The sequence below is a fragment of the Ricinus communis genome, chromosome 10 (genome assembly GCF_019578655.1).
Source record: "Ricinus communis isolate WT05 ecotype wild-type chromosome 10, ASM1957865v1, whole genome shotgun sequence".
NCBI lineage: Eukaryota > Viridiplantae > Streptophyta > Magnoliopsida > Malpighiales > Euphorbiaceae > Ricinus > Ricinus communis.
In genome coordinates, this window is record NC_063265.1 from 1,437,157 (window position 1) to 1,455,090 (window position 17,934).

Genomic DNA, 17,934 nt, shown 5'->3' on the forward strand with positions numbered 1-17,934 from the left:
CTAATGGAAAATTTTGGCTTTTTTATATCTATAGATTATAGATTATAGATTAATATTGCTTGTCACACACATTACATACAAAAATTATTATTATAAAATTTATAATATAAAAAATTTGATAGATTAATATATAATATAATATCTAATTAACATATTTAATTATTTTATGAGTATTTTCTTTGACAATATATTTATTATATATTTTATAAACTTAATGAATAATTAGACTTCAAATAAATTTATATAAATCATAAAAAAATTGACGAATAAATTATTATCAATATTTACTTTATATGCTTATTTTATTCAAATATATTTTTATTAAAATTATTATTTATAAAAAATAATGTATTTTACTTGAATAATTATTTTTATTTATTTTCTTAAACTAATTCAATTATATTATTTTAATAATAATAATAATAATTATAAAGACTTTTCAAATAATATTTCCATGTTAATAAAAAAAGAAATATAAAAAATTTCAATATTTTAATTTCAAATAATTTTTTTACTTTTAATTTTATAATATGATATAATAATAATATTAAATAAAAATAGAATTTTATTTCTCAAAGAATAGTAGTAAGAAAAATAATATAAGAAAAGACGTTTTTCTTATGATTAAAAGGAGAAAAATATTAATAATATTTACTGAACAATTAGTTTAATATATAAATATATTAACCACATGAAGTAATTCACTTATAATAATGTTATTAATGACTGATTAGTTCTAAAAATATTTTAATCAGTTTAAAAAAAATTTCTTCATACTTATATACTAGTATTGCTTTGCATAAATTATTTTAAATTTTAATGATAAAGAAAATATTAATAAAAAATTTTAAAATAATAAATAATTCTACGAATGAAATATTATAATAATAATAATGAATATAAATTAATATATCAAAAATAAAATTTAGAAGTAAATAAAATTTAGAAGTATCTTTTTTCTTAATTTCTTGTTTTCAAATTCTCTAAACATCTAGATTGAATTATTTAAACAAGCAAGTTGATAGATTCATATATTTTTTTATAGAATTAAGAACTAGAAATGTAAATAAAATTTTAATAGAATTATGATTGAATTTTATTAATGACTTATTAATTCTATTGGGATTATGATATGATAAGAAAATAAATTAACTATATATAAAATCAGAATAGAATAAGATTAGTAAATAATAATAAATTATAACAATATTTTAATAATTTCAAATATATACGTATATACAAAATACAAAAGGCCATTACATTGAGATGTACATTGGAAGGTGCATACACAATTTATAGCAAGTTGTAATTTAATAATATAAATTGATGGATGTAATAAAAATAATATGCCCATTGCGATGATCTTGTTCATTTTTAGAAGTTGTCTAGTCACATTCTAATCTAACTAAAATTTCTACTAGACAAAAGAACATGCCCTGAAGCATCAAAATTCGGTAAGAATAATAAGATTATACGTATATAAAAAGAGAAAAGGCTAGGACTCGCAGATGAAAGCATACGAAGCATTCTCCTCCTTATTGCTGAAACATCATTGAGTGACCAACTCTCAGTTGCATCATAATTATGAGACCCGTGCGGAAGATTTGGCAACATTGGTCCAAAAAATATCATATGAAGTTTATAATTTATTGATTCTTGAACAAGCTCGCTGGAACCTGAAAGGAAAAAAAAAAAAAAAAAACATAAGAAATCACAAGAACAGCAGTAGAAAATTTCAGGATAATATTTAAGAATAGAAAATAACATTAATATATATAATAATATAGTATAATCAATCTTCAGGAAAAATCATCCTCTTCAGTAGATTCGTGGGTATAGAGCAAATCAAATTATAACAAAGGGATCATGTCCATCAAACTGAATCGTATAATTAATCAAATTTTAGGCTACAGGGCCTGAAAACAAAAGGAAAAATAAAAGGCCTAATTAGCAATACAGCAGCAATGCTGAAACCAGTTCCATTTGACTACATGCCAAAACTAGAGCAAGATTACAAGAATCAGTTGTTAATATCATATTTCGAGGCAGAACAAACATAGGGTATTTGGGTTTTTTTCAACGAATAGCAGTTAGATGTTCAACGACTGTAGATGAATTTTACACTAAAATTTTGCAAAGGTTTAAGATGTAGATTTCCAAGTATTTAACTTGAGATTCCTCTAAATTTTCTGAGAAGATTATGAATTTTATAATCTGTGAAGCAAGTAATGCAGAATCCAACTCTTCAAACAGCATTATCATCAAATGCAGAATATTTTCCTGTAAAATGCTTTTATGTTTTTCAGCACTATTTAAGATTCCTCGGAGTTTTTTTTTTCTGAAGAGATTGCGAATTTTATAATCTATGAAGCAGGTAATACAGAATCCAAGTCCTGTAAAATGCTTTTATGTTTATCAGCGCAGAATTCTAATTTAGCAGGATCAGTATGATAGCCTCAAGTAAATACATTACCCCATTAAATGGCCTCAAGCAAGAGTACATCCTAGCTCTTCCTTTATCAGAAGCCAACTTGATTTATTAATTTAACAGAGTGTTGAAAAAGAATATTAAGTAATTTCATGATTATCAAAAGCTTCTAGAAAATGTATTTGAGAAACCCTTCAAATTCAACATGCAGCCAGTCAAATATGAGAAGATTGATCTAGAAAAGATTAAAACATCTCAATGTGTTATATGTTAAGAAAAATTATCATTTATTATTCAAGAAAAAGAAGAAGATTTTGAACAGGAGCAGAAAGACATACCTTTAAGTGATGTGGCATTATCTTGATATCATAGGGCGCATGGAGCCATGCTTCGGGTGGGTAGAGCAAGAAGTTCTCAGGCTTACTGGTATAGACATCAGCATATTGGTGAATGTGGTAGGCAAAAGCAGATTCCTGACCTGTGTCAGTGAGAAAAGTGGCTCCAAAAGACTCGTTAAACATTCTCTTCATGACCTGGCGTGCCTTCTGCCTCTCCTCATTTAGCTCCTTAAACAGCAAGCGGTATGATTCACTTCTATTAGCATCAGCTACAGTGGAATGCAATTTTCCAAGCAGTTCTTGTATGATATGAAATTTTGCCTGCATCAGAAAGAGTGAACCGAGAAAAGAAGAAAGAAAACATTTAAGAGATGGACGTTGGAGGAAAGTCTTACACTCCAGAGATTAACATGGTGCCCTCTAAAAGCCTCATTAAAGCACGATCCTAATAATTTCAAAGAGTTATTTGGCATTTTGATACCAGTATTGGGACTATTGCGAAGAGCCAACCTCTTTTCTCTCTTATTCCCATCATATCTCATGGGATTTACATAAATAGATATTCTGTCCTCTAAAAGAAAAAGAAGAAAAAGCAGCCAAAGCACTCTACTCTACATCACTGGGTCTATCTAATACAGCGCTAATTTAGACCAAGTTATACAGGACAAAATTTGTACTCAAAAGTTAAAATATGATGGAGATAAACACCAGACACTACTACCAATGACTAATGTGCAAAAAGATGAATAAAAAGACATACCTGCTCAAATCGATAACCGTCATCATTTTGTATACGTATTTCACTCTGCAGTAAGAAAATGCTCAGAATAAGAAAACTGTAGAAAGGTTTAACAAAAATTTATTTTGTAAAGGTGAAGGTTAGTGGCTAGAGAAAATTGAAAATTTATACTTGAGAAAAAAGTATAAGGTCAAAATTTATTTTTCTCCTCATCCAACTCAATCATGCAGTTTGTGTGGTATAGCAATACTCTTAAGAACAAGTAGATGTTCAATGTCATATATGAAGTTCGGGGAGAATAATGAAATGCATATTAAGAAATGACAATAATCTCTGAAAACCAATTTGGGTTTTGTGCTGAGTACAGAGCATAATACCAAGTTAAACGAGAAGTTTTATAGGTCAGAGATTCCAAAAGCTATGATGAATGACAAAAAGAGTTGAGTGGTGATGAGACACCTTAAAGGGGCTTTCTGAAACATATTCAAGCAGGGGGCATTAATAACTGATAATATAGCGAGAAACAAAAAGAAAAGGGAGAATTTAAAACTACTTGAGAGAAAGAGAGAGAGAGAAAAATACTAAATGGAGTACAACCATGTTAACCTAGATGTCAAAAAGTAGCATTACCAGTATTCAAGTATGAATATGCAGTGAGAAATTATAATTAAATGGAAAACAAAAGATACTCCTTAAACCCTCACTAGTGACACCAACCATTAGGAACATCTAAAAGCCACCATAAATGCAAAGATAAATTGTCCCAAGTGCATCTGTCGTCACAAAAAGGAACTTCCCAATTGTATGAAAGCTACATGAGTATCTATTGAAATACTTTCAAGGTGCTAAATGATTGCCAGAAACATTTCAGACACAAGTTAAAAACAGTATGGTAAGACGTACTTCTAGTTCATGGATGATAGCAGCAGTGCGCCAACCAGCCTTTGAAGGCCCCCTCAGATCACTAAACAGGTGATCACCAAAGTATATCACCTGAAAATGAAATGAAGAAACCATGTGCTCATCAATACAAAGTAAAATGCATTCTCTACGGCATAAAAATTGTCAGCCATTGAAGATGTTCAGAATTAACTTGCTCAACCCCCATATAGAAACTACATGTAATTTTATACCATGAACATAAATAGTAAAGAAGAAGAAAGTAGAGTACACCAATGTGTTTTACCTCTGTATTATTTTCATTCCATCAGCAAGTGCTTTTCAAATCTTCTCCAAAAGATATTGATTTACTAAAGAACAATTGTTTCAATAATTTCCAACCTTTTGTTATAGAAAGGAGAGAGAAAAAATCAACCTTTTTACTTTTTCTTAAAACAAAAACAACGCGTAATCTTAAACATGGCATGATAAGAAAAAAGACCAATTATAAGCCATATGAAGATTTCTTGTGCACCCAATGCGTCACCAAATGTTTTTCTATTAAATATTAATTTGTAAGGCAATAACCACGAAAGCTTTACTTCATCAAAGAGAATCACTGTACCATAATTACCAGAAAACTTAGAAATCATAGCAAAAGACTGGCTTGAAATTTATCTAGTTTCTGTCAAAAAGATCAATCAGTTAAATAGTTCTATCATAGATGGATACAGTGAAGACCAACCTAAGAAACAGACTTATATATATCTTTACATATAAAAATAAGCATGATTATCCTGAACTGGAAATATAACAAAATAGACAAAATAAAATTTGGGTACCTCTGGACCATTCCACTTGGTAATTTGGAGAAAAGATTTGAGGCATCCATGGTAATAAATTTTATTAGGAAGAAACTCATCAACCTTCGTAAAAGCTAGGGTGTCCTTCTCTGTGTCATAGCAGCTTGCAAAAGACGGATCACCAAATTAGATGTTAGTAAAGAACATAATTCCTTGTAAAGTAGCATGGTGTATTAATTTCAAAAAAGGACGTGATGTGAGATAAACAAAAAGAAGCAGAAGAAAGGATCATTTTAATTTATAATATGAGGTATAACTGACTACTAGTAGTTCCCTCTTTTCTCACATTTCGCCTCTAAGTTTCTGACAAATTTGGCGCTAGATATATTTATTGTCATTGGAAGCACATGGGAAAACAAATACAATTCCTATTGTACCTTTCATCTATGCTAATTCTCCGAACTAGAATCACAGCTGAGGTAGCAAATAGAATTCTACATTCTATCAACTAAACATTGAATGTGCCTACAGGGGCTAAAATCTTTTATAGAAAATTACTTAATGACCCTACTAAAAGGTAGAGTTACTGATCATGTTTTTCTGACACGAACTAGGAACATTTATTAATTAAATTATTCCTAAAATAATATGATATAATTAAGTTGCCTTATTTTCTAGTCAAAAACTAAGTAGAATATATTTTGGTGCACTTCCTATTTTAGACCTTTTAAATAGGAAGGTTAAAAAATATATCAAATATTTTATTTTATTTAGGAGAATATTTTATTTAAGAGATTTTGGTTATTTTTCTATTTTATAAAATTTATGTTTCCTAGTTAGCCTAAGGCCTTAGGCCTATAAATAGGGCTACAAGCACCTTATGTAGTTCAGTTTTCAATATTAACAGACTTTAATAATTTTCTCTCTAGTGTTCTCTTTTCTCTAGGTGGATTCCTAGGACTTTTAAGTGCAGGTTTATTTGTCTTTGTCATGGCATCCAAGATGGTGATTCAATCGTCTATCTCTATAATTGTCTGCAATTGTCTGGATCATCCACAGTGGGACTTTTAATCTTGCCATAATCAGATTTTGTACCTTCTATATCTTCACTTATGTTTTTACATCTCTACTCGTGGATCTACTTCTTTTGCGGTTTTTCTACATCCAAAGAGGTTCTCCATCTTTTAATTGTTCCTGATTCTGCTAAATCTTCATTTTTTTGGTTCTTTAACTGCAATACATTGTTTTTTTTAAAGAAAACTGCAATACATCGTTCTACAACTGCATGAACTGCAAATTCTACTAAGGCATTGCACCAAGACCTTCAGAGTTTACGACATTAATCATCTACTACTTGTACCGGTGTTAGTTTGACCAAAAGAATGCCCAGAGGAAGGACAATAAATGCAGAGAGATCATTCTACCCCAAATGAGCTTGGGCACGAACTCAAGATTTGAACTTGGGTTACACTTACAAGTAGGAATATATAATTCATCATTCTCTCCCTTCATACCTTGAATTATAGAAATTTATTAGAACCCAAGAAACACAACAAGGAAATTAAAGAGATCACACACTCTTACCCCTCATCATCAAGCCCAAGTGATCAACAATTCATGGCAGTCACTAAACCACAATAGCTTTCATTTCATAGGAAAAAACCTAAAAGTATGCTCTTTCTCTCCACCAATTTAATGCTTAGGAATATGAAACTTTGGTTGAAAAGTCATCAGTTTCCCTGAATCTTTTACATACATGTTTCTCTTCTAAGCTTCCCTTGCATAAGCCACAGTATAGCCTGACCTATGGAAATAAACGACTTATCTTTTAATTAAAACCTATGTCCCGTAATTAAGCCTACCAAGATGCCTGAGAATATGCTGCTGAATTCTTCACTAAAGTTAACTCATGTACTTCAACGTGTACAAATTAACACGAGTCCCTGTCATGGTTAAAGCAAATGAACTTTTACCATATCAAAATTATCAACAATCCGCAATCAATGATAAGCAAATTCCAAATACCGTATTGTACAAAATTATGCCAGCATATGCAGGCACATTCCTTCAAACAAGAAACTATCGTGCTTTCTTTTCATTCCTCAAACTTCAGATGCACTCCATTTGATTCAATCAATCTATTTCCTAGATACTTCACTATTGAGATTTGGTAAGAAAAACTTTGATCCATAATTAGGTTTAAACAGAATAGAAGGGAGCAGGTGACCACACAATGAATATGCAGTAGGAGGTAGATATATGGAAGAAGCTTTTGCAGCTGAAGCTGCAGTATCACACAATAGAGTTCGTCAATTAAGGGCCCATCTGCAACATCTATTTGTTTGTTATCTAGGCTTAGATGAGGTAAATTTAGCAAAACAGTTCTTTGCATCCCCCACACCAAAATCAAAAGTATTAATATGAACCATGAGTAATTCATGTCGCTAATCAACAGTGAACCACAAGCCGATATGTCTTTTTTCACGAAATAATATCTACCACCATCTAAAGCAAAAAAACAATATCTCAAGATGGAAAGTAGTACAGGAGTTGATTGAGAACAAATTATGGGCTGTGAAGTGAAATCCACCAGTATTGCTTCATTATTCATGTGGTTGCAGTCCCTATAATAAATGCCTCAGATAATAAAACAGAAATGCAAAAAAGTGTAGGAGTGCCATTTTTGGTTTTGATCTTAAAAGCCATAATCTAGCAAATGCACAAAAATACTTTACTAAATGAAAATACCAACCGGAACGGATGCTCAGATGTATAGAACTCTGGCTTATTGGCTTGAGCAATCACAACATCAAAAAGTTCCCTCCATGAGTCTCTACAACCCAGAGAATCCTGAAGAACAAGTTAAAGTAATTTACAGAAGCTCTTATCAATTTAAGCACTAATGACAATGTTAATAATGTACCAATAATTAGTAGCAGTAAATTAACAACCAAGCAGTAGACAAATGAACAAGCAAAGTCTAACAAGTTGTTTGATGAGCTTCCACAAAATTTAAACTTGTTATATTTCTAAAATAAGCCCTGACATGAATGTAAAAATTGGCCTGGAGCATTTCCCTGTCTACTTTTTTTCTGTGGATTTCAGATTAATGTTAATTGAGAATCCCTTTTCTTTTTTACCTCATCCAAATGAGAATATTATCAGCCTTGAAAACGCATAAAATTTATCTCCAAACCTTCTTGATAGTAAATTAAAGAAATGCCCTTGAACGTAGAGATATTTCTCACAGAAACATGGAATAAGCACCCTCTCGAGGCAAAAGAGGCTAAAATGTTAAAGTTATAAGATAGAAACTAAACAGATGCCAAGGGAAATTCTCATGCAGACACTATTGGATCTGCATGTGAACAAGCACAGAGACGAAGTAGGAAGCGAGACATAACAAAGTTCAATCTTTCTCTTTCTATCTAATATCTTCTAACTTATTCTATTTAAGTGATTTACAAGTATTACGCAGCTAACTGCTTCAATCATTTATATCTGCATAATGCGTATTGGCGAGATCTTCTTTAATACTCCTAAAGATACATCAATAACTACCTTTGGCAATAAGATGCAATAATAATTTAACATAAAACATAAGATCTATCATCAGTGAAAAATAACATAAAACCAGATTTACATGCAGTTGTTCTTTTCTATCTTACAAACAAAAAGTAATTTAAAGTTCATCCAGAAGAAGTTGAAAAAGAAAATTCACTTAAAGGCAATTAGATGCCACCAGTCCCACTAGAGTATTCTAGGCATTCAGAAGAGAGAGATGATTACCTCCGACAGGAAATGCATGCCTCCATCCACAAAATAATAAGGAGAGTTAGTCAATAAAAAAAGCTTCTTCCCCTTCTCTTTCAGAGTCCTAAGAAAGTGGAGCAATTGGCCCTGCAACATCCACCCAGTTAAGGATAGTCAGAAAACGTGAGGGAAAAAAAAACAACTTAACTCAATTGTGTAACATCTAAAACTAATAAAAGCTATTAAACAACCAAACTCAATACTACATATAAAAGTACCAACAAGGGCAGATACTTCAACAAACAAAAAAGTAGCTACTCTTAAGTAGAATATTTACAATAAAGAGTAACTAATATAATAGATGCAGTACGTGAATTAATAATAATCTTAGCTTTAAATGTAATCCAGTTTATATATCATTGTAAAACTTGCTTTGCTAATTGCATATAAATGCTATCCTAAATAAAGAATACAGTTGAGCAAAGTTTTAAATATCACTAACCAACCTAAGCGACGAGTTTCCAAAACCATGAACAGTAGCCAATTTTCAGCAAGTTTCAATTGCAGGTTAATTTTATGCTAGCATTAAGGGCTTTCATTTTGTTTTAAGAAGGCTTTGTCAAGAATGATAACCAACATATTGTACCAAATTTTCACAATTATTAATTTATGGCTTTGCATGTTATAGGAGTCCAATACCCATAGATGATCTTGGACTAGATGCTATCTTTTGTGAAATGAAGAAATGGTGTATCTGGTAAGTGAAGTTTATCCGAAGAAATACTTATTGATTCTATCATCTCAGAAAAAAATAACACATAAAATGAAACAACATGTTACTTATTTCTACTGCCTTGAGATTATGATTGCACAAACTTTATGTTCAATTTATATTTGCTTTTGGTCCTTGAGCAAGGCATTTAATTAATTTGAAAATGTTTACTAATTAATTTCTCCTTTCTCTAATTATGAAACATATAACTTATTCATTCATCGCCATATTTTAGGTTTCTTTTCTAATTTGTAACTATGTTGCATTGCTTTTATGCTTTTTGTAGCTTGATCTTATGTATGTCTTTCCTTCAATGATTATAATTCTTAGTTCAAAATTCAGTTTATATGGGTCATCGAACTTGTGGGCAATGTGACTTGAATATACAAGTTATACAGTTTGCTTTATTCTTTCATTTCTTGATATGTGACTAAAACGTTACCTATTGCTTATTAGCCTTAGCTATGTGGCTAAGACAATTTTCCCATGATTACTTTATTAATCAAGGATCTAGTTCACAGAAACATGCCAAGATTAGGGATTCTATTTATCCTTAGTTGCTGTTAATTATTTGTTATCAAGCTAAAGTATGATGAACTTCTATGAATTGAATTTTAGTGCCACTAATCAGCCAAAAAGTCCAAATATAATTCCCCTAATGCAATTTAAATGTTAGGGGTATTTAACTCTTTAAAATATAAAGAAAATCACCAGTTAAAAATCACAAAAAGAAAAGAAACCTAGCTTGCAATATGCATTAAAATAACTAGCATGTAAGAAGTTAGCACATACATTTTTTACGAGATACTTATGAGGATCAAAAAGAATCCCTCTGTGAACCAAACCACTGCGGTGAACATGCTGGATTGCACGATTTACATCTTGATAGATGTATGATGCATCAAATTCCAGCTTAGCATCAACAAAATGCTGCACAATATCTGCAATGAGGCATGCCTGCAAAATAAGAATGAGAACATATTATTCATGGATCTACAAGAAAGGGACAAGATCATTTACAACTTGTACAACCAAAAATATCTCAAGTAGCCAACTAGAAACTCTCACTCTTGTTAGTTAATGAACAGAGTATTCCATGTCATTAAGGGATTGATCGCCTGATTGTGATTGTTCTTATGTTCAACCAAGTTTCACAGAATCTCATGAGGCCCTGCAAGATAAGCCTCATTTCCTATCACTATGAAAATTAAAAAAAAAAAAGATCAAATTAAAAGAGGTCTAATGACAAAAAAGAAAAGGTTCATGATTTTTATATTCATTTCAAATCAATCACAAACTTTAAGATGTTTCAATTAGACAAAGAAAGTCTACAATTCGTTCCAACTTTATGCTATGACCGGCATTTCTTCAATTTGGCTTCGCTGGCACGGCAGTTAAAAATTAAGTGTACATTATTCCCTCACTTTACTTCTCAGTTTGCTCCATCTTTTTCTAAAGCCAAATTGCATCATATTCTCCCCAAGTTTCTCCCCCTCTTCCTCTTGCCAACTCTTTTAATTGCTACATGACTTGAAATTTACATGCAAATGAAGGCTACCCTTTACCCTTGATCACATAACTGCTTTTTGATCTCTTGTGAGTCCAATACTGACTCTTGTACCGAGTCCTTTAAGGGCGTGGTTTGCTATAAGCAAGTTGTGTTCATAACATTGTCATTTCCCAAGCCAAGAGCCAATAACATCCCCGGTTCATAACGCCAAGCAGCTCACCTGGGTTCTCCACAAAGCTGTTTACCTCAATTGCCTCTAAATAGCCTTGGGTCCACTATCAAGCATCTTCCCTGCTCTGACATAAACACTGAACCATAAGGCAAAGCCAACCAAGAAATGAGAACACAACCATTATTCCCTGCTTGGGTTGTTTTTCGATCAATTGAAGAAGATAAAACGCAACCTCAACTAAGATGCAGTTGCAAATGTTGAATCTGGAGAAAATGGTTTCTATTGCTGCAGACAAATCGCCATTCTTGTCCAAAATCAATATGTTTTTCTTCCTTTCTTTTTCTCAGTTTTCAGTAATTGTAACTGCCATGGCATCATGCTAACTGGTCAATAAAAACCAGTTTGAAGAATTGCTGGTCATAAGATAAAGTTGTAAGAAATTCTGAAGTTTCTTAAATTTTTTTGGTAAATTTTAAAGATTGTAATTGATTTGGACTTACAACAGCCTGAGTAAGAAGTTGAGGAACTAGCAGCTTATAAGAAGTTAGGACATGGAACATGCTCTTCACCTACTTGCCCAACCCACTAACACTGTCAGCACCCACCCCCCTCCTTCCTCCTCACAGATGCACAGCACGAGGAAATTATAAAATAGTGGCAGGTGCAGTGAAACAAAAGGAATAGATGTCTACATTTATCAAATTTTAACAACTTCACAAAACATGACAATTCTACATTGTCTCTACTCTCTAAATTCTTGATGCCTGTCCAAGCCATGCTTAAAGTTATCACTATCAGTACATTGTTATTCTTCATAGATCAAAGTGGAAAACAATGAAAAACTAACCTCACTAAAGCAAAAAAAATCCATCAAGCCAACAAGCCCACGTGCTTGGTCACGACCAATGTGTCGTGTACCATATATCTGTTCTATTTCCTTCAAACTAAGCTGCAATATAAATCAGAAATTAATATGATCGAGGTGGCAAAACATCCAAGGAAAAAGATTTATCCTTTAGAATCTAGAGTTAGTATAACTCAAGATATTAAGGGTAAAAGAAAATTGAAAAAATCTTATCATCTTCAAAATATCGAACAATATATTTCAGCAAACAAAGTAACTATAGACCTCAAATTGAAATGATTTAGGACTTCTTCATATCAAGAAAGCCTCACATGTGCTATTAGCCTAGTAACCTAGGTTCGAAGGTGAATCCTTGGCCCTCCCTTATAAAAATGCCAGATGCAAGTCAAAAAAGATAAAAGAGAAAAGAATAAAAAAAATGAATCAAAATAGATAATGGAAAATCTGAAGTTGTCAAATATAAAGCTTCTTATGGTGCCAAACTATAAATATTTTTTAATAGAAAAATTCTTTTATACAGGGGGTTTTGATTACCAAAATTTCTATGATGGGAATTCAAATTTTTACAGTTAGAGGATTCACACCAAAACGCTCAGTGCCAAGCATAGAATGAAAACACATTAATGTGCTCAGATAAGAGTCCAAGAATGAGCCAAAGCATGACTGAGATCCATAGCAGAATGATGAAAGAGGGATGTTCAGGAGGGCCTTATAGAAAAAAATTGTCATTATTAGCAAATCAAATTTTCTATAAAGGCCTCAACATATTAGTAATTGAAGTAAAAGTTAGTAATTAAAGTAAGCATGCATGGAAGATATAACAATTAATCGAAAGATTGACAAAAATAAATCATTGGAATGGAACATAAGAAGGAATACCTTACGCCGCCCGTAGTAACATCCATCAAGCTCAATTGACCCAAAGAAATCCAACTTCAAAAGACAACCATTTTTCTTGTCATAGTAGAGTCCTCTAATGGGAAAAGTCGGATCATATTTAAAAGTCATACATATTTCAGGGTACCTAAACTGAAAGGAAGACAGCAATAAAAGGAAAGAAAAAAATCATAAAACAATCATCTGAATACATTGCATAGCTTCAAAAGATAATAAAATAGAACAAACATATAGCCTAAACTAACCTCATTGACCATATGCTCCTTAGCAAGATCATATATCAAATTCTGTAAATTAGGAGAGTAATGTGCCAAAGTGTAGTCGTAATCAAATCCATAAACTTGTATAGTATCCAACCTCACATTCTTATTAACATAAATCCCTAATTCATCAAATAAATAAATTTGGTCAGTTCTTGTGTTCAGGAAGGCCCTTACGTGTGAGAATTCAGTTCTTTCAACTCTTCTGCAAGAATTCAATTCAATGGAACTCTTGCACACGATTTATGCCAAACAAGATCTAAATAAACATTTAGAAGAAAAATATAAAAATCAGTTATTATTAAAGAACCTTCAGGATTCATTTTGGGCATTCCTTTAAGGGCATCAGGAATCTTGATAAAACTGTGTTTGGCTGCATCGAACTCGGTTCGAATTTTGGCTAATTCATCACCATCAAGAAGTGAATTTTGACTATCTTCTTCTAATTTCAAAAGATGTGCCTCCGTGGAGTGGACAGCGTTGTAGCTACGAGAGAAAATGCCGCTCCTCTACATGTAAAAGAAGCACGAAACGTTATAACATTACATATATAACGAGAGAAAGTGTGTGAGTGTGTACCTGGATGAAGGAGCGAAGAGGGATAAGGGTTCGAAATGGAGGCATTAGGGTAATGGAGTGTTTAGGGCTTTTTGTGAATGAAAATGATTAGAGATAATTCTGCTTCTGCTGCATTTGTTTCGTGACAGTGACTACGATTGTGAAAGTCCGCCAAAATTCAATGCCGGGAAATTGTGCCCCTGTACCAAACTTTGGTCACTTATATGCAATTGGTACAAAACCTTCAACTAGTTTCTTTTTTGTACTTCTCCTATTATTTTTATTTCTTCTGCCATGCCAACGAGGAATTCAGCAGTTATTTACTGATGTGGCTGCTGAATTTATAAAATACCACAGACTTATTGCCACATATATTGCTAATTCCTTTACTTTATCCTAGTCAGCAAATAAATAACCCTAATCTCTTAAAACAAAATCAAATCTCTTTTTTATCTCTGTAGATCTGCACAAGCAGCGGCAACCACTGTTCACTGCTCTTCTCCATCTCTGTTTTAATCAATCGCAGCAGCAATCACTCATTGTCATCTTCGTTCTTATCAGTTGGAAGCAACAATAAGCATTCTAACGACGTCCTTCATATAAGGCTGACGAGTAAGGGACTTCTGCAAACAGAGAAGAGCAACAATAATGTATAACAGAGCTTTGCAAGGTCTAGCTTTGCATTAGGTTGTGTTGAAATCTACAGGGGCCAACTGAATTAGATTTCAATTTCCGTATTTTCCACTTTAACATCAATCATAAACCATTTTAATTTTGTTTTAAGAGATTAGAGTTATTTATTTGCTGACTAGGATAAAGTAAATGAGTCAGCAACATATGTGGCAACAGGTCTGTGGTATTTTATAAATCTGGCAGCCACATCAGCAAATAACTACAGGATTCCTTGTTGGTACTGGCAGAAGTAACAGAAATAATAGGAGGGGTACCAAAAAAAAACAAATTAAAAATTTTGTACCAAATTTATATAAGTGGCAAGGTTTGGTACCAATAGAGCATTTAACCCCTTGGGATTTATTTATTTATTTTTGCGATAGTCATTCCCATGGTGAGTTGCCGGTTCAAATAGGTCCTTCCCAAAAGGAATAAGAAATCGGTTGGTTCATGAGCTAGGCCCCTTTATTAGTAAGGAGGTCCAGCCAAATTGAGTACCTTCACCCCTTGGTACTGGAAAAAAAATTTTAGATTTTAAGCAGAACTTGATTTTTAGCCAGTCTTTGATTCAACTGCTTCATCGTCTCCTAAGACTCAGAAAACAGCAACTTACGGTGACAACTTGAGGGTTTCCCTACATTCATATCATCAACATCCTTTTCTTTACTAGTTTTTCTTATATTTATAAATCTAAAAATATGATTAGATTTACTTTTTTGAATGAGTAAACATAATTCATATGATTATATTAAGATTTCTTTTCTTTTAATATGTTGGTTTCATTGGATTTTGAATTTGATAATAGGAACATGTAGGATTTTGAATTTGATATTGTGATTTTACTGGATTTTGAATCTGATTAGTTTAATGATAAGGTAATATAATAAATTTATGTTTGTTTAAATTAGATTTCTACGGTTGTATGATTAAAATTGGAATTTACCTTAAAATACCATATTTGTTACTGTCAAGAATAAATTTCTAGGGTTCATATATTTTTTAGGTTTTCTTTATCTAATTTAATGTTTTTTTATGTTTCTTATTGCATTTTACATATTTTAATCATTTTTTAATCCTCTGTGCATGTAAATATCAGCTCTTGGGTGTAAAAAACTAAGAAAACTTACAAAAAGACCTTTTAAGCCTCCTAGAGCTGATCGCCTTAGTGTAGAGCTGATTTGGCTCTGCATTGAAGCGATTGGCTCTAAGCCCTAGACCGATCGAACGTGTGCAGTTTTGACCTGATTTTCGGGTTTTATGTTATTTTCAATGACTTTATCTACTATACTTAATTTTAGGCATTTTTTCTTTCAAATTTTTTTGTTGTAGGAAGATTATTATAGCTAGATTTAGTTTATTGCACTTTATTTTTTACTTCATTTTGATGGATGTCAAATATCTATTGTGTGATTGCCTACTTAAAACTGGACATATAAACATTAGGTCTTAAAATTGGATATGACATAAAAACTGTAGTCCATTAGGTTAATAAGATGCATATTGGGCTTAAATTTAAATATATATTAAAAGGACTTTGCCATGTTTTAGATTGAAGTAATTGGGCCACATTAGATTTAAGACCACTTAATTGGTCCTTAACATAAAAAAAAAAAGTCTATTTAGGTTTAAAAGATGGAATTCAAAATTTAATTTGTAATTGGACTAGACTAGATAGGCTTTGTATAAAATTGACTAGTTAGATTAATACCGAACGAAGGATTGAACATATCATTTTTACTGTTAAAAGGTTTTTCTTTCAAAAATACCTTAAGTAAGAAATTTTATTTCAAAAGTATGTGGACACTTCATCAATCTTATTTCTAACTCTCCTAATGCTTCTATTTTCATCTTCTTAAAAAGTTTCTCCATCTTTTCAGTTTTACGTTAGCCAAACACTATATAGTCTTATACTTTTTTTTTATTTGCTTACCCATATTAATTTCTATAATGATTTCGAAACTAAATGAATCATTAAGTGAAAAAGAAATTATATCTAAAAGTTTTATTTTTCTTCATTTAAAGATAAATCAAGTAACAACAATTTCATTTCTTTAGATAAATCTATGATTATTTGGTCGAAATTGAGTTACAATTGAATGTTATTGCAGGATGTTGGTAGTAGTTTAAAGGATTTTGAGTTGAATTTTGAAGATCATAGCCCAAAAATTGCAAGTAAATTTAAAATTTAGATAAAGGTATATTTTTTCTGCAGAAATGCAGAAAACGACATACTTTTCTATGCAAATGGTATATGTTAACAAAATTTAGAGTTTTTTTATTAAATATTGTGAATCATTAATGTTAAGTTACAAATTGAATTAATATTATTACTAATTTATTAAGAGTATATTTATTTTACATATAAGTCAATTTTATTTTTTAAAAAATAAAAAATTACCATGAAGAGAACTTTTTTTTATAAATGTACAGTAAAAAGTATATGTTAAGCATATATTAGGTATATATTAATTAAAATTTTAATTTATTTAATTAATATATTTTAATTTTAGTAGTAATGAATAATACTAGTTTTATTGATTGATTTGGTTAAGATTTGTATATCATAACACTTACTATTATTAGAAATTAAAAAAATATAATTATAATATTATTTTATTATTCTATACTTTTATGAAATTATTAAATATTTTATACACTTACAATATAATATAATAAAAAAGATAGAAGCAGATGGAATCTATTTGAAGATATATGAAATAAATTAAGTATATATTTGATATGTAAAATATTAATATATATATTTAAAATATAGAAAATTAAAAAGATAAATTCTTAAAAAATGGTATGCATTATACTTATTTTAGTATTTATTGCATATATTTATATAATATACTTTAAATATTGTCTTTCAAAGAAAGCCAAAAGTAGCAACAAAAGATATACAATAGAACCTCTATAAAATAAAAACCTTGGGACCAGGAAAAATTATTATCTTATAGAGGTTATTATTTTAGAAAATAGTTAATATTTTATACATCCTTTTTTATTAAATTCATATAAAATTAATGAAGGAATTAAAGAATTTAAAAATGATTTTTGATATTCTAGATACTTGATGGACGATGGTGCATTGTATCAGAGTTAATTTTGGGAATGATGAGGTTTAAAATGCAATGCATGCATGTACGTATATTAGAATATGAAGTATTTCAGGTGCACAATAAAATGTCTATAAATAGAAATATGCATTTTAATTTCATATATCAAAATATAAAAATTCATATATATCTTCTTCTCCATGGCTTCTTATTTAAAAGGTGTAAAAGA

General features: G+C 30.8%; 1 protein-coding gene and 1 long non-coding RNA gene across 3 annotated transcripts; both read right to left on the reverse strand.

The window, feature by feature from the left end:
- Nucleotides 1-1,333: 1,333 nt before the first annotated feature.
- On the reverse strand, nt 1,334-14,180 carry LOC8270523 (5'-nucleotidase domain-containing protein DDB_G0275467). Of its 2 annotated transcripts, XM_002520536.4 has the most exons (13): nt 13,996-14,178; nt 13,727-13,925; nt 13,402-13,538; nt 13,139-13,288; nt 12,242-12,343; nt 10,505-10,669; nt 8,977-9,087; nt 7,940-8,037; nt 5,227-5,350; nt 4,409-4,498; nt 3,527-3,571; nt 2,767-3,087; nt 1,334-1,676 (listed from the first exon to the last, which is right to left on the reverse strand). In XM_002520536.4, exons 1-13 carry the CDS (start codon nt 14,038-14,040, stop codon nt 1,647-1,649), a joined length of 1,617 nt encoding a protein of 538 aa, XP_002520582.1. In that variant the 5' UTR covers nt 14,041-14,178; the 3' UTR covers nt 1,334-1,646. The 2 variants fall into 2 exon arrangements, with proteins under 2 accessions (XP_002520582.1, XP_015575578.1); XM_015720092.3 differs by lacking the exon at nt 4,409-4,498 and having other exon boundaries at nt 13,996-14,180.
- LOC125368626 lies at nt 10,838-12,229 on the reverse strand. Its single transcript, XR_007214293.1, has 2 exons — nt 11,895-12,229; nt 10,838-11,807 (listed from the first exon to the last, which is right to left on the reverse strand). It is a non-coding gene; the product is annotated as an uncharacterized LOC125368626 (long non-coding RNA).
- Nucleotides 14,181-17,934: the final 3,754 nt, after the last annotated feature.

Excerpts from the sequence above, each read along its gene's own strand:
- LOC8270523 (XM_002520536.4), bottom strand. The coding sequence starts at position 14,040 with ATGCCTCCATTTCGAACCCTTATCCCTCTTCGCTCCTTCATCCAG. Across the intron at positions 13,539-13,726 it reads GCCCAAAATGAATCCTGAAG|GGATTTATGTTAATAAGAAT; the intron begins GTTCTTTAATAA and ends TTGATGAATTAG. Across the intron at positions 1,677-2,766 it reads TAATGCCACATCACTTAAAG|GTTCCAGCGAGCTTGTTCAA; the intron begins GTATGTCTTTCT and ends TTTTCCTTTCAG.